Genomic DNA, 16,158 nt, shown 5'->3' with positions numbered 1-16,158 from the left:
GAAAAACACTAATTAAAAACAAGAAAATCCACTCTGGAATAAACTGAAGCTAAAGTGAAAGAAAGACTAAAAGTCTAAAAGAAAACTATGAACACTGCAACGACTCTGGTACAAATGAGTACATCTTAAAATAGAAGATTATCTGAAAACAAAACATGATACTGTGGAGCGAAAAGATCAGAATAACAAAATACAGAGATGGTCAAACTCTTAAAAATGTCCATTTTAGGCTGTTTTGATGAATATCTGCAGGTTTTCTGAGTCCCTGTCTCTTTTTTTCGATTGTGTAAATCTTTTATTTGGACCAAAACTTTACGTTTCTTCAGCTCTCTCCTCACATAAATAATCCTGTTCAGGAGAAACTCTCCCAGCAACCCTTCTGATAAAGGATTAACAACATTAATTCACAGACTGTAGCTCTGACAATGTGAAATACTAAAAACTGAATGTTAATGATTTGATTTGATTTTTTTCTGTAGAGCCCTCTCCATGTTTGTATTCTTATTTTCTTCACATGTTTTACTTTGAAGTTTTGCTCATAGGAAATGATTCATTCCTGTTTGGTGGTAAGTTATGACCAAACCGTGGATCTGTGATTGAAATAGTTAGTGCTGTTGAATTATAGCATTGTGGTGATTAAATGACTAATTTCTTCCAAAATAATCATAAAAAATAAATGTGTGATTGACTTCCTTTCAGTGCTGCTTGAGATGTGTGGCGTTAGATTAGATGTGTGTGGAGTAATTCCTTCGTGAGTCTTTCAGCTCTTATGCAGCTGCCTGTGTGTTTTGGTTTAATGGTGTGACCCTGAAAACGTCCCGTTTCCGTCCACAGGTCAAGTCTGTCATCAACCTGCTGTTTTCCGCCTACACTGGGGACGTATCAGCCCTGAGGAGGTGAGCAGCTCACACAGCTTTTAATAAGAGAGCAGTTCAGATTTAGTCACGTCTCGCCCCCCCAGTGGAGCTTTTTAATAACATCTACATGAAAGAAAGACTCCTCTGGCTGCACGAGGAAGCACCTTGGTGACCTCAAGTGGCAGAAAAATGAACTTACAGGTGTCCCTGTGGAGTTTTTACATCTGACCTCATGAAAGTCTCATGAAACGTTTGCACTATTTTCAAAAATAGTTTAAAGTGTGGCTCTGCATCCATGTTTGCAGCCTTCTTCACCTGTTAATGATCAATTTTGAGTTAAGGACTTCAAATATTTTTCATCATTTTTTTAATCTACAAGAGTCTGCAAACAAACATGGATGTCGTTTTATGGGCTCGGTCTGGTTGTTAGACTTTTGTTTGGAAAGTCGTGTTTTCAGGCTGTTACAAAGAAGTAAATTTAACCTGATTTCAACAATGAATTCACTTTTACCTGTTGAGTAATTTTATGCTGGTTAGAGGTGTGTAAATGGGGAAAGAAGCACTGTGAGGGCGACTAAGATTTCACCATGGAGATTAAGCCTCACTTATCATTTTAATGTAGCTGTAAAACCTTCTGTAAACCTCTGTGATGCTTCAGCGTTTGTTTGCTTTGAAAACTCAAAGGATCTAAAAATGATGAATGTCAGAGTGACCACGCCCCTCAATTTAACCCTTAAAAAATATTATAAGCTATTAAAATATTTCCCCTCCTGTAAACTTGATATGAAGGTGTTTTGTATCAGGCTGTAAACATGTTTATTTCTGCTGTGAAGTTGCACCTTTTAACATTGGAGTCTGTGGGGGCTGACTCAGTGCTGGAGCCTCTGGTGGCCACTAGAGGAACTGCGGTTTGTGGCTCTAGCCCTGCTTGGTTATTTGAAACTTCTGGAAGAAACAGAAAACAAAAAACTGCTCCAAAACTGGACAGGAAGTCATAAAACAGAAGGAAATCGTGTATCCTAGATCAGCTCTCCATATAAAATGTATTATTGCTGCTTTCTGAAGGTAATTTCCTAGGAAAAGATGTTTCAGGCTGTAACACCAGGATGTTCTTTAACCTCCAGCCTGAGACTGAACTGTGCAGCAGTTAGAGGGGCATACAGAGTTGTTTACTGGTCCTTTGTGTGTGCAGGTTCGCGCTGTCATCCATGGACATGGAGCAGAGGGACTATGACTCGAGGACGGCCCTGCACGTTGCAGCAGCTGAAGGTAACATTCAGCCTGAGGTCAGTCAGTAAGTAGACACAGCTCGCCCTCAAATACTCTTTAAAGTCTGATCCTGTGGTCTGGAGCTGTTTCCATGATGTATATAAATTACATATATGGAAACAGCAAAGTTTCAAGGTAAGAAGTAGACATAAGATACAGACGCTGCAGAAAAATACAGTCTTTAAGAGGAGTTATGCATCAGGAGAGCCAATTAAATTCAAGCATGCACCCTTTTCACAGTATAACAAGGTAAAAGTAATTTGTAACATCTGCCCTGCTTCCATTAGGACACATAGAGGTGGTTCGCTTTCTGCTGGAGGCTTGCAAGGTGAATCCAGTACCCAGAGACAGGTGAGTCTTTACTACCTGTATTTATACTGATTATAATAATGAGCTTTGAAGCAGAATTTCCAGCCTTTGAGAAAAGTCTCAGTGTGGTTAAAAAATAAATAAAATTCATCCTCCAAGCTCAGATTCTGATAGCTGTGGAGAACCAAACGTGTCAAAATCATAAATAATATAAATAAATGAAACATTTTAAATAATAATAATCTATTTTTGTATGCTAAATTATTTATTCACCAGTTTACCATCAGTTTATGTGTATTTATTTGTGTAATAATTTCTCTCCCATTATGTAAATGAGGCAGTGTGCCACTGGGTTGGCCACAAAGAAATGTGTTGCTTCATTAAATAATAAATTGTAAATCTGAATCAGAAAGGTTTAAAATATCGAGGCTAGAATTCTATAAATAAATTATTAAATTGAAGCCAAATAGTATTTGTACATTTTTTCCCCTATTTTGCAACATATTGTAGTTTTTTTTGTGTGCGTGTCTTTTTTGCTAGGCTAGGCAAACTCCTTCTAAAATAAATAAATTGAGAAATTGTTGTGAAGGTGAACTCATGCAATATCTAATAAATGCCTACACATATTTGTTATTTATTATTAATTTATCTACTATTAATTTTAGTCCTAATCTTTTGTCCTGTGACAGCTGGGAGAGGCTCCAGCCCCCCTGTGTCCCTGAAATGGATAAGCAGAAGAAAATGGATGGATGGATGAATATTAATCTTGGTTATTAATTTCCTTTAATAGTTTCTTTTAATTCTGGGTGTTTTCGGTCCTCCATACCCACCTGCAGGGTTACATCTCTCTTTTTTTATCAAACATAAAGTGTATTCTTTAACCTTTTAATTTGTTTTTGCACAGATGGGGGAACACGCCGATGGATGAGGCGGTGCATTTCGGCCACCACGACGTGGTCACCATGCTGCAGCAGTACCACGAGAAATACAGCCCGCCCTCCGATGACGAGCACAAGACTAGCCCTGAGAAGAGCCTGGACAGCCTTCTGTGAGACCTGCTGCAGGTTGCTACGGAGGACCGGAGGAGGAAAAACTTTGTAGCCCAACGCTCAGGCTTCTGTTGAATTATTTAGCTGCTCTGCTGTGATTTGATTTTTGGCCGTAAATGGTTGCTTGTTCACGTCTATCGAAATGTGAGCGTGAGCGGCTTAAACTCATATCTAAAGTGTTTACGGTATTACTCCTGTAATCTCACAGTACTGTAAACCACATTTCTAGGATGTACCTTGTACTAGTTTAGTATTTTGTTAGTTTTACTCTCACTGTACATGTGTTGTAAACTGTGTGGAAATTATGGTGTAAATTATGCGATGTGTAGTTACGGGTGTGCTTGATTTACATTCCTGCCTCTGTGCTCATTTGCGAGGTCACCAGCAGGTTCTCAGAGATTGTACTCCAGAATGTATTTTTCAGTGGAAAAACTTGCAATAGAAACAGTTTGTATTTATTTCAGACTTTTTAAAGATGGAAATTCATTTCAGAGCGTGTGAGACGGACAGAAGATCGTGTGATTTGTTGCATTTTGTAGTTTATTTTGTCAGCATGGTTACATTTGCGTATTTAATTTGGGCGGACTATAATATCAATATAATGTTGATTGGCATACATTTTAGGGCAATGTTTACAGTGACAACCTGATCTGGTTTTGTGCGGTAATTCTCAGACATTATTTTCAGATGTTTTCTTTCCACATGTGGAATATAGTCATTGTTTTTAACCTGTGAAATTTAATTTGCAAATATATAAACATGAACAACACGTACGATAATTATAATTAAAACTACATACTTAAATTTAATGTCCATGTGAGTGTTTTCATGTTGTCAGTTGGAGTTCATGTATTTCATGGAAAAATGCCAAATAAAAAGCTGGAATAGAAACCTCTATATGATTGTGTTTCACACGGTGTGGTTTAGGACGTGGAGTGGGTTGTCGACTAATCTATAGGTTTGTAGTTTGATTCCTGGCTCCTCCAGTCTGAATCTGAAGTGTCTTTGAGTGAGATGCCAAATTCTGAATTTTCATTGATTCAGCTATCAAAGTGTTCGGACAGAGCAGTGATACCCGAACGTCCAGTTCCAAATTGTGCATGTATACTGGGAGTCTTCTTTACACAGAGGAGGTAGTGACAGAGTAACACAGGCTTCTGTACTGGGAACAATGCTTTTTACATGACACTGCATACGTTTTCGTTGCTATGCAGATGATACCTTTATCTATGACATTAGATAACACAAATTCAATAAACTAAAAACATTTTTTTAGATGACCTCTGAATCCTGAAACACTAAGATTACTGTACTCAACCCTAAAAAAAAAATATCAGAAACAGGGTGTCTAACCACATATTTACACTGGATGTCATCACCTTAATCTCCAGCAAAACTGTGAGGAACCAGGATACATCCATCAACATAAACATTAACCAAATATTGGAGTGCTTTAAAATTACTTGAAATACACTGAGCATTAAATATTTTCGAATAATTTTTGATATGATTTATTCATTTTTGTTGAATTTGATTCTTGACTTGTGACCTCTGTAAACAGGATTCTGGTGAGTTTATAATCTTAATCTGTAGTTTAGAATCTCAGTTAATAACTTAAAAGAGTGCGTATTATTTAATGACTTGTGACTGACAAGTTGTCAGTGTGTTCAGTTTGCCAGTCAGGACTAGACAAACATCTGATGCAAATTTTGTTTTCAAAACAAGACCAAGAGGCCTTGCGGGTTTTCTCGGCCCTGGAATTCATCCACCCATCAGTTGACTTAACCACTTATTCAATTCAGTGTCAGAGGAGGACCGTGATCCCAGAGCAGCCACAGAGCAACAGTCGGGGTGCACAGTCATCCAGTCACTTATTTTATTAAAACTAAATATACCAAATATACAGCACAGTAAGAAAAACAGAATGTGAATACAAACTTTGAATTAAAATCTCATACACATTGATTGTTGCTATTTTTACAGTACAGCTTTTCTTTTCCAGCAAAGTGCAGCGTGTGATCAGCAATCCAGCAGATTTTAGCTGAAACTAAACTGATCGACAAAGAGGTTTTCAGGCGATGATGTCTGTAACGAAGCTAAAGTTGGGCAGATGTCCAGCTGAGATCCCCAGGACACGACTGGAGCAGGCGAGTCGACAATAAAAGAGAGGAGTTCACTCAAGCTGGCCTGCAGTGAAACACAGAAGGTTTAGTTTAAGTTAGCTGCAGCAGGAAAGGGATAGGGTTTAAACCTGGAGATACTCAGAAGGTGATGCATGTGATGTGATGCATTCGATGTGTTGTGATTTACTTGCAACAGAGAGAGAACATTTAGGCTACGTTCACACTGCAGGCAAAAGCGCATCAAATCCGACTTTTCTGACCCTATGCGACCCATATCCGATCATGGTATGACAGTTTGAACAGCACAAATCCGATATTTTCAAATCCGATCTAGGTCACTTTCGTATGTGGTACTGAATCCGATACATATGTGTTTTAGAAAACACTGCTGTTTGAAGTTTGTGACATGCATGACTAGTCGCATTAAATCTGTTTTTTACATCACTGACACAAGACAGACACCAATTATCAGCGCCGGAGAAAACATCGCGAACGCTTCCTGGCCATCCAGTGTAGATGTTAGTGAAGCTGTTGGGAAGACAACGTTGGAGAAACGTGAACATTTTATTTGTACTGTATAATCTGCAGATTCTGACAGAAATCTGCAACTATCCTTTGAAGCACCGCTCCTCTCTAAAACAGCAATAAGGATCATTATTAGGCCATATGTAAATAACAAAATAACTTTATAACTTAAAGCAAAATTGGGAAACGTAAAGTCCGAAACAAGTCTTTATATTAAGGCCATCAGTCAAACAATACTGTTTGGTCTGGGTCTAAACAGAGCGCGTCGTGTGTGACGTCTTCTTTTACGCATGCGGGCCGCTTTGAGGGCCGTGAACGGTTCACACTAGAGCGTGTTTGCTGTCACATTTTATTTTTAGTGTGAACAACCAGACAAAATAAATAAATAAATAAATAAATCGGATTTGATCAAAAAAAAAATCGGAATTGAGCATTAAGACCTGCAGTGTGAATGTAGCCTTAGTCTCCTTTAAACATATTTTTTTCTTGTGGTCTTTTATGCAAATAAAAGAAATGGCTGTTTGAACACGGCACAAAGCGGGCTCATTAAAGACAACCTGTAAATTTTGAAATTATCACTGGTGGTACAGATACAGTGTTGGTGAGGGAAAATTACTGTGTGATCGTTGGGATCTTCTGTCGTACGTCACTTTTAGTATTCATGTTTTCAACAGGCTACAGCTAAATGGTAAATAAGCTGTTCTTAAACCAGATCTTTAACGAGATCCAGATCCCAACGAATTAAGTCTATTTAAAAGGGCTGCGGGAAAATAAACCTAAAAAGAAATAATAAACCTACACTTGTTTCCAGGTCATTGTCCATTTCCATCATGTGGGTCTCATTGGGTGGAGAAGGAGGTGGCGTAGGATCGCTGTACAAAAACAAACAAAAAAAGATTGTAATAATGAATAAAAATTAAATTCAGACACACTGCAGAAGCATTTTTGTTACTGTTACTTACTTTGATATAAAAGAAGGTATTCTGCGGTGATATCCATCCCCTGAAGGTTCTGATGTTTCTGGGTGGACAGATAGGATTGAGCTCATTACACAGAAAGTAAACTGGATCATCTCAACATTATTTGAAATGGTAAACACTTTATGACAGAGTTTATCTTTATCTTATGACAGAGTACCAGACAAAATTTATATTCACTGTTTTCTACAGGATTTTTATTTATTTATTTATTTAGTTGTAATTTTCATGGAGGAAGTGATGTGAGAGGTGATACCGGGGGATTTGTAGCGTCCGAAGGCGGTGTCTTTGGGGATGTCGGGGTAAAGATAGACCAGGGGATTTCTGCTTCGCTGGGATGCCAGACTGTAGCGGTAAATGATATCTGGCAGAGGTAACACCGACAGCTCTTTCTTGGTGTATGGCTGTACTGCATGCACATGAGGCTCTACAGGGGGAAAAACACATATCAATACAAAGCAGGACAAACCACTGCAGTCAGCAAACACACAATTTAAGGTAAATATACTTTATAGTGAATACATAATTATAACTATTCTATTTCCTCCAGCAGAGTTATTTAAATTGTCCTCAGTGGGCTCAGAAACATACCACCGTTGGAGTGGTCGACCCAGCTGAAGGTGACGGCGCCGTCTCTGCTGCTCTCACTGAACCGGATCAGAAAAGTACCGGCCTGTTTTTCCTGCAGCAGGAGGCGTGTCCTCTCCCTGCTCACGAACCCCATGATGGATCTGAAAGTCGCACACAGGAAACGCCACACCCTTCCACATTAGCACATCATCCGTATATGACTGTAATACAACTTTAAGAAATGTTGCTAATCTAAGTTTGGATGTCAGTGTGAAGTCGTACCCATCACGCCAAAGATCCACCAAGTGTTTCTTGATTAAATCGAGGATGCCATCGATCCAGATCCAGGCATTTTCGTTCTGCCTCACAGGAAAACAAAGAGTCAAGCCCCTGTGTGCTTGCTGTCAGACTCAAGGAAACTACAGGAACTTATCTTAAGACCCACCTTGGAGAAGCTGCTCCAGAACACCGTGCCGTCAGGATCATCATCATCTGCAGCAGCACCAACTGTTACATTTAAAAAAACAAAAACAAAAAAAACAAAACAAACAAACACATTACCATAAAGTGTTTTATAGTATTTATAAATTTTAATATTAGATAGTATAGTACATGTGTAATCATTGCACTATTTGTTTGTTTGTTTTTACCTGTGCACATATTTTTTATTCTTCATGTGCACGTTCAAATGTTTGCACATCAGGGCTAAGCTACTTTGTATTTTGTGCTAAGCCAACTATGTACTCTGCTTTTTACTGTATGCTACAAGCTAATAATGTATTTTCCATGCTAATCTATGCTAACAATCTGCTTTGCATGCTAATTGTATCATTTCAGTAAAAATAATAGTGATTTCCAAAATGCGAAAAACTATTTTTGTACTGGTCAGTACTGATTTTATATAAAAATATACATTTTTTAAACATGCAAGTAAATATTTTTTTTACTTTGATCCTTAGTGATATTGTTTTTCAAAACCAAAAAATACACAGAAACGTCAGGCTTTTAAGACTACACACAATATGCAAGATATATCTTTATATACACAGCTTAATAACTAAAATGAGCTCTAAAATTAACTCCCATCAACAACGCAAATGAAATATAAATGTCTTTTTAAAAAGTAATTGCAAAAAATTAGCTTAGATTTTATTTACTTACCCATAATTTTGTCTCTTAGCATGAAGAGCTGTATTTCATCAAGCCCTCGTTTGCCAACGGTCAAAAACTGCCAGCTCAGCACCTGTGACAGCTGCTCCCAGGTGAGAGGAGGAGGATTCAGGAACAGTGACAGGTCCTAAAGGGAAAAGTCACAGAACCACAATGAAGTTTCCTGACTTGTCTTAACAGATGTTACTAGTGTTTGTTGGCTGTAACAAAATTTTACCCAAGGTTCACTGGTGGACACCATGTTCCACCACATGATGGAGGCCCAGGCATTGGGGACTTGATTCGTGCTGGAGATGATGACCACGGGCAAGGAGCTGGCCTGGACCGGCAGCAGAGGAGGAAACCAGTCAATAAAAGTACAAACCCTCCACCACAGCAACCATTTTTAAAGATCAGGACTAGAGAACGCCATCAAAGCTGAAGTTCATGCTGCTTACCTCGATGTTGCACGTTTGTCCTGCATACTGAAACTCTGTCACAAACTTGATGATGTGCAGCTCTTCAGTGACTACCAGATGGTTCTAAGGGAAAAGAAAGAAAGTAACATGAGTAAGGCAGCAGCTCACGTCTCTAGCACTCAATTCATAAACAAAAACATGGCCTGAGAGGTATGTGGAACCAATAAAACTTTAAAATACACTTCAGATTGATGCTTTGTTTACCTTCTTCCCATCCGTCATCTCACCTGTATTTACCTCTGTTTACCCTCAAGATTTTCCATCAAGATTTATAGGACTACATACTACTGAAACGTGTACAGTATAGTAATGCTCATAAATGCTCATGTGAAAAAAGACAATTTAAAATAAACTTCTCTTACCACAGATGAGCTTTTGCTTCTTGATTTTCTTTCCTTGAGCGACTGAAAAAATAAATTTTTTTATAAGAAACTACAAGCTGTACTGTATAAAAGAACATATGAATGCACAATGGTTAAACATAAAGCTTTGTTAACGTTGAGGATTTTCATACCATGTGCCCAAATTCTGCCATCAAGCCTCCATCTGTGTCCTCGTCCAACACCTTACAGTCGTCTCTGTTGAAATCAAAGAGACGGAACCTGCGACAAGTACAAAAAGCATCAGTACTCATTTATTACAGAAATATAAACTTTCATAAATGTATATTTCAGATTTTAGTCTACCTACCCTTTCACTGTCTTGGCTTCTGCAACATCCCTTATTTTGGTGGGGAGAAAAAAGACAAAAGGTTTAAAATTTAAAAAAGGTCTTTTTAAAATAAAAGTTCAAAAAATAAATATTTCCATCTGAACTCTATGCCACTCTTTCAGACCAGCTTTTCTTTCACTTACTTGTCAAATACAGGTTTGACTCTGAACCTGCATTTGAATTCAGGGATGTTTGCCAGGAACCTGAAAAGAGAAAAGACATTTCTTTATGTTTTTTTAGTTTAGCACTGGTTATTTTGGGCCCAGTAAACACGTAAAAAGGTCTAAGTAAGCTCATAAACTGCTTTCAGTCAAAATGTCTCATCTCAAAACGTAGCTGCTAACTCCTGTGCTTGTTAAGAAACAGTTTGTCTGTAAGAATAATTAGCAGGTAAAAGGAAAGTATACCTAATGAGGTCCATCTGAGACCTCAGAGAGAAAACTGCAGTCAAAATAAGATGAACGTCAGTTTAATAAAGAAATATTTTAGTTTTGGGGATCAGACCTGACCCTAAACTGTGTAAAGGCCACAGAAAACTGTGGGCAATATAAAGTTTTCACTGATTTTCACATTTGACCCCGTTTTCCCCCAACATTAAACTGCTAACAAACAGACAGACAAACAAAAGGAACTGATTACATACTCCCATTACATTGAAGCGGTGAGTGACATGAAGTCCCAGCTGACATTTGGGTTTCTCAGACATACACGTGTATAAAGTCAGTGCATGCTTACCTCACTGTGATACTGAACTGCACCCCGGTCTTCAGTATCAGAGGACGCTGTGGAAATTTCTGCATGACGGGCTGTTTCTCCACCACCAGAGCGCTGCAATGCCAGACCACAACAGAACATGTCACTATTCATACTGTTGGTGCATCAGTGTGTGTGTGTCTATACATGTAAAAAAAGAGTGACTCACTTTGTGACTAGTTTTATTAACAAGGACAGCCCAAATTTCTCCATTTCTGGGATTGAAGTAGGGAGGCAGAAGGCAGGGTCAGTGCTGCTGTATTTGCTGTTCTGGTCTTGAAGTTTCTTCAGCTGTTCGCAGACTCCTAGCAGCACTTCGGCGACAGTCGAAAACCTGCACACAGAATAAAACAGGCACAAGTGCTGAGTGTAAAAAGTCAGAGGAAAAACAGATTCTCTTAGACATGCAAAGGTGAGCAGAACAAATGAGCTCTAACCACTTGTCCAGGTGGTCCAGACTGGTGTCATCTTGACTTCCAATGCAGGCCAACTGCTGCCTGCGCTTCCACTCTGGCAGCTCCACATCAGTGAGAGTCGCCACAACCTTTTCTGTCTGCTTTAAAATGTTAACCAACTGATGCAGCACAATCTGCAAGACAAAAAAAGAAAAGATTCATATGTGCGCATAAGAGAGGGAAGAGGTTTCACCATCTGACCAGTGCAGACATGATCTCTCACAGCCCGCAATAAAATCTGAACACAGCAAAATAACAGTTAAGGAAAGGTTACCCACCGTAACCCAAGGTTCTATGAGTATAACTCTGAGAGCTGTCATCTATGTTGCTGTTGGCTGTATCAGCTTATATGACTTATTTGCATTTCAAATGGCAACGTCTGAAAGGGGAAGACTGCTACGCAAAGTTGACTTAGTCCTACTGCCTATAGGTTGCTGGTTTGTTCAACCAATCAGTGCAAGGCATTTCCACCTATGTTTTTGCTCAAAAATATTTCCCCAGAAAAACAATGTTGCATTTAGTCATGATTTGGCAAGCTGCCAACATCAACATGACGCCGTGACAACATTGCTCCATGGTCACAATGCAGCAGTAACGTTACAGTACAGTGTAAATGCGATGTCACATTTATGCTGTAAAAACATTTACAATTACAGTTTTGTAATGTTACTGCGACCTAGTTTTACATTTCATGCTAGGATTAGGTAATTATGTATTATGTAATTTGAAACATGAAGTAGAACAGACCAATAGCAAATAATAGATGTTTCTACTAAACTGCCCCAACCAGTTTGTTTCTAGATTTCTATGCAAACAATCATGAAAGAAATCTATGACATGAACATTTTCTATGAAGCTTTCATAATAATTGCACAAAATATCAAAATGAATGTGGTTTATCCATTTAGACTAGTTGTTGTAGAGACCCACCCTTTGGCACATCCCAGCACACCCACTCACTTCACCAGATGCACCTTGTTTAGTTCTCTCACCTTTGATTGGGTGTGGTGCTTGTCCTCAATTGCACTCACCTGTCACACATTATATGTCACACATTATATAAGGACTGCATTCACTTTTGGCTCACTCCTTCTTCACGTCCACATGGGGCGGCAGCTGAGGTGAGGTTCTATTTGGGTTTTATTTTATGTCTTGTTTAAGGGAATGAGTAACTTAAATCTGTTTTCCTGTTTTCTTTCGGCTGTGGCAGTCCATGTGTGTCTTTGTTTCCTTCCTTCTTTGCCTTATTTATTTGAGAATAAAAGGAGAACCCAGAGAATAATTCTGAATTAGATGGCTGCTTATTCTTATTCTAACCGGATGAGCCCATGATGCTGATTGCTTAAGCCCTGAACCTTCCTTCCTTCAAAACACTAGTTTACACCACTAATGCCAACATTTCATCAAACATTTACCATATTATTATTATTTATCATACCTCCTTTCTTTGTGTTATGAAGACTGCATGTTTCTGACATTCCTGATCAACAATATGTTGGGACTGGGCCATATCAGTGTGCTCCTCCACTGGAAAAGGAAGACAAGACACTTGTGTCAAAAACAACTGAGTGACAAACCAGACCTGCCAATCCTGCCAAGCAACTCCTGGGCTGACAAATGGGACTGAACTAGTGGCCACTTGAGGTTGACTCTGACAGTGAGTCAGAGTCCCCATAGACTCCCATATTAAAATGCCCAAATTTACGCCACAACATCACCTTGTTTTCAGCCTGTTACAAAAAACAGGTTTAATCTTTGCAGATACTTCCCTCCTTCCCTACTTTGAAGGGCATGGCCAGTTTGACAGGTGACAGAGGCATCGGTAACTGTCAGATGTCTGCTGGGCTTCCGCTCAAATAACTTGAGTCACTGCAGTGTTTGTGCCTTTTTAACGATGGGCAAGGGCTGTGTTGAGTTACGGCCTCAGTTTTGATTAGTGAAATTTCTAGGATTTTATTACTAATCACACTGCTAAAATTAATAATTTAATGTCGTCCACACTTCAAAAACCAGTAGGTAATGGCATGGCGACTATGTCCATCTTTTATATACAGTATGTGGTCGTGCTATCGTACCTTTATTTTGCCAGGCCATCAGAATATAGTCCAGTTTTTCATTCAGACCCTCCAGTGTCTTGATTTCCTTCTTGGTCTCCTACATTAGAGTAAAAGTGCATTGGTTTAAAAACCAAGAGGAAAACCTTTATCCTTCTTGGAAGGCTGAAAATAAAATCCCAGTAATCTTACCAAAGTCTGTCGCTTCAGTTCATTGACTTTGTCGTCCAACTCTCTCCAGCTTTGTTGCATGCTTGAATTATTGCAACTCTGACAAAAACAAGAAGGTTCTGTCACATGTTTGCAATTATTATCAAATATTTATTTATAATTAAAATTTATATTTACTTTTCCTTTCCTCTGGTTGTGATCACAGTTTCGCTCTAACGTGTTGCCATATTTGCTTTGCTATGACTCACAATGCTACGTTTTCTGTTAGCATGAGCAATTTTTACAGTTCCACCTACTCACTGGTCCGGGAAAATGTATTTCTGCCGTTAATTGTAACTCTCTCTATAAGCAACCCAGGCACATGTTTACAGTTAGTGTGCATCAAAGTTATGATTCTACTAAAATCTTTTCATATCTACTTTTGGTTAACTGCAGTGACCTTGGGACAGACCTGTCTGTGTAAATATGACTTAGGAATGAAACCAGGCTCTTCATTAGAACAGCATTTAACTGACCTGAGGCTGAGAGACCGAAGCCAGAATTTGCGTTTCCTCCTTCAGGCATTCAGACAGAATTAGGGCCAATTTCAGCGGCTCACCCTGGAAATGCCCCTAAGGAGCAGAAAGAACCACACAAATCATTACTGGAAGTGCATTTTCAAATAATAAAATTTTTTTCTGCACAGAGCATCATATCTGTTCTACCAGCAGGTAGTCCTTCATCCTGGAAAAATCTGGCCCCTGCAGAATATTGTTCTCCTGAACAGAACGATACCACTGCTCTTCTAGAAACACCAGGAGAGCCTGGAAACAGGTTCTGGCTCTGTGCTCGTCCACAGCTGCCGAATCCCTAATGCAGAGAAACAGAAGATTTAACTGCAGGACTGCATCTGTTTGCATGTGCTGAAAAACAATTTACGATTTCACAATCTTCCTTACATCATACTGTACAACTTACTATATTATTAAGTTAAAGCTCTTTAATCTTAGACCATAACTATTTTCCCTGCTCCTGCATCCAGCCCCGTCTTACCAGTCCTGGTTCTCGATCCAGGTGCTCAGATAGTGGCGAATCTCTTTGGGAAATCTTCTCTCGTACAGCTGGCAGACCCGGCTCTGGAGTGCAGAGTCCAGCTTCAGAAGGGCCTGCCACTGAGCCATCTGCAGTCACAAAGACACGAACCTCTTTTTACGAGTTCAGGGCCTCTGATTGGTCCACAGATGTGATAGGAGTCTTTACCGTTATTTTCCTCCATTTTATTAACAGAAATACATCTTACGCTAGAGTAATTTAAGATAAAGTTTTATATAGATTAAAAATCTGTTTTTACGTGTGGCCTGGCCAAGAGGGCAGCCATGACTAACCATATATAATCATACAAATATGACTGACGCTCACTGAAAATGTGTACCGCCAATCGTCAGATCACATGCTGTAACAAGTGAATAACAAGTACAGTTTCAAAAGTGATCACACTGACAGTTTTCTTAGTCCTTAAAAGCTGACTTAAACTCCCATGCAGTTATATTTATCTTATTTATCAGCCAAAGGGAATGTCTGTGGACACAGAACGTGGAAATCTCAAAATAATTCGAATAAGCACAGCACCAAAGTGAGGTGTGAGTAATGATGACCTGATTAGTTTTATGTGTTTATGTAATGCAAAGCGATTGTGGTGGCGTATTGATGTCGCCAGCTATCGGTAAATAATGTAACTGAGCTCACTGGAAAGTTTTGCCCCGCTCTTTAATATAATCGGAGGGGATTTCCAAGAAATGCAACAACACCGCAGCAACTTCAAGAACCGAGGATTTTCATTTATTTACATTTGCCTTTTTAACAGCTTTTATCAGACAATTACCTACTTCTAAAAATCAGGATCGCGCACATTTTGGAGGAAAAGTGGGCCATAAGCTGCGCACAAGGCTGCCCGCAATAGAACTAAAGTTGTTTCTTTGCGCAGAAATCGTGACTTACCTTGGTGGGTGGCTCTTTGTCGGACAGGTGAAAGCAGGACAAAAATCACAAGCGACCTCCAGCCTTCTGAGCTGGCTGTTAATTCTTGCCTTAAGAACGAGGACGCGAACTTCCGTTGCACACGCCCACTCACACTCACCACGTGATTCTCCAGAACTCGTCCTGCTGAGTGCGTAAAGCTGGAGGCCGCACAGCTCGACATCCGGCAAGTCACAAAGTAAAGAAAAAATAACAGCCAGATGTTGAAACCCTGAAAACAGCTGTTTTCTGTGCAGGTTTCAGCTCAGTTTGGTGGGCTGTTGCACATCAGCGCGCATGAACCCGTTTTTATCCGTTTTTTTCCACAATACTTTTTCTTTCTGCACATTTCTATTGCACTGTTGTGTCTGCACTGTCTTGTGTCTGTATCGGTCTGTACTGTCTGGTGTCTTTGTTTTGGATTTTTGCACCTTCTTTTCCCCACACTGCTAAATCCCTGTAATCTCTTCCCAACAACCTTTTTCCTATTTAGAAACAAAATTACCCTCTACAACATGGGTCTCACACTGGCAGCCCGGGTGCCACTATATTGACGTGAAGAAATATAATGCAGCTTGGCTCTTGAAGTTACTTTTTTTTGTTAGGGAAGATTTGTTTGTTGTTGAGTGCAATGCTAAAATAAGTTATTTAAAAAGCAAAAAATGAGTTAATATGAAGGCAGTATAAGAGAATTATTTGTAAGGAAAACTAT

At 39.2% G+C, this 16,158-nt stretch overlaps 2 protein-coding genes across 2 annotated transcripts in view; one reads left to right on the top strand and one right to left on the bottom strand.

Annotated features, from left to right (window-relative positions):
* Positions 1-4,368, top strand: part of LOC308409523 (glutaminase kidney isoform, mitochondrial-like) — a 39,923-nt gene extending 35,555 nt beyond the window's left edge. Inside the window, exons 15-18 of the mRNA XM_080902329.1 lie at positions 835-896; positions 2,050-2,126; positions 2,414-2,477; positions 3,340-4,368. Coding sequence (XP_080758455.1) covers positions 835-896; positions 2,050-2,126; positions 2,414-2,477; positions 3,340-3,487 — 351 coding nt within the window. The 3' untranslated portion in view covers positions 3,488-4,368. The remainder of the gene's footprint in view (positions 1-834; positions 897-2,049; positions 2,127-2,413; positions 2,478-3,339) is intronic.
* Positions 4,369-5,320: 952 nt separating this feature from the next.
* On the bottom strand, positions 5,321-15,567 carry LOC308409775 (signal transducer and activator of transcription 1-like). Its single transcript, XM_080902753.1, has 24 exons — positions 15,429-15,567; positions 14,484-14,611; positions 14,156-14,300; positions 13,967-14,062; positions 13,473-13,550; positions 13,302-13,380; positions 12,665-12,753; positions 11,209-11,360; positions 10,941-11,105; positions 10,754-10,846; positions 10,162-10,221; positions 9,998-10,027; positions 9,822-9,909; positions 9,670-9,711; positions 9,287-9,370; positions 9,067-9,168; positions 8,841-8,976; positions 8,125-8,186; positions 7,962-8,038; positions 7,701-7,840; positions 7,366-7,536; positions 7,095-7,152; positions 6,932-7,004; positions 5,321-5,671 (listed from the first exon to the last, which is right to left on the bottom strand). The coding sequence occupies exons 2-24, from the start codon at positions 14,609-14,611 to the stop codon at positions 5,522-5,524; spliced, it is 2,298 nt and encodes a 765-aa protein (XP_080758879.1). The 5' UTR covers positions 15,429-15,567; the 3' UTR covers positions 5,321-5,521.
* Positions 15,568-16,158: the final 591 nt, after the last annotated feature.

The sequence above is a fragment of the Rhamphochromis sp. 'chilingali' genome, assembly GCF_963969265.1.
Source record: "Rhamphochromis sp. 'chilingali' genome assembly, chromosome: 14".
Classification (NCBI taxonomy): Eukaryota; Metazoa; Chordata; class Actinopteri; order Cichliformes; family Cichlidae; genus Rhamphochromis; species Rhamphochromis sp. 'chilingali'.
Note: the sequence above shows the minus strand (reverse complement) of the source record. Positions and strands in the feature narration are given on the sequence as shown.

Bases quoted from the DNA above. Each gene is read 5' to 3' on its own strand.
- LOC308409775 (XM_080902753.1), bottom strand. From the start codon at position 14,611: ATGGCTCAGTGGCAGGCCCTTCTGAAGCTGGACTCTGCACTCCAGAGC. The intron at 14,063-14,155 runs GTAGAACAGATA...TCTGCTCCTTAG, and splicing joins GGATGAAGGACTACCTGCTG to GGGCATTTCCAGGGTGAGCC. The intron at 11,106-11,208 runs GTTAGAGCTCAT...TTCTGTGTGCAG, and splicing joins CTGGACCACCTGGACAAGTG to GTTTTCGACTGTCGCCGAAG.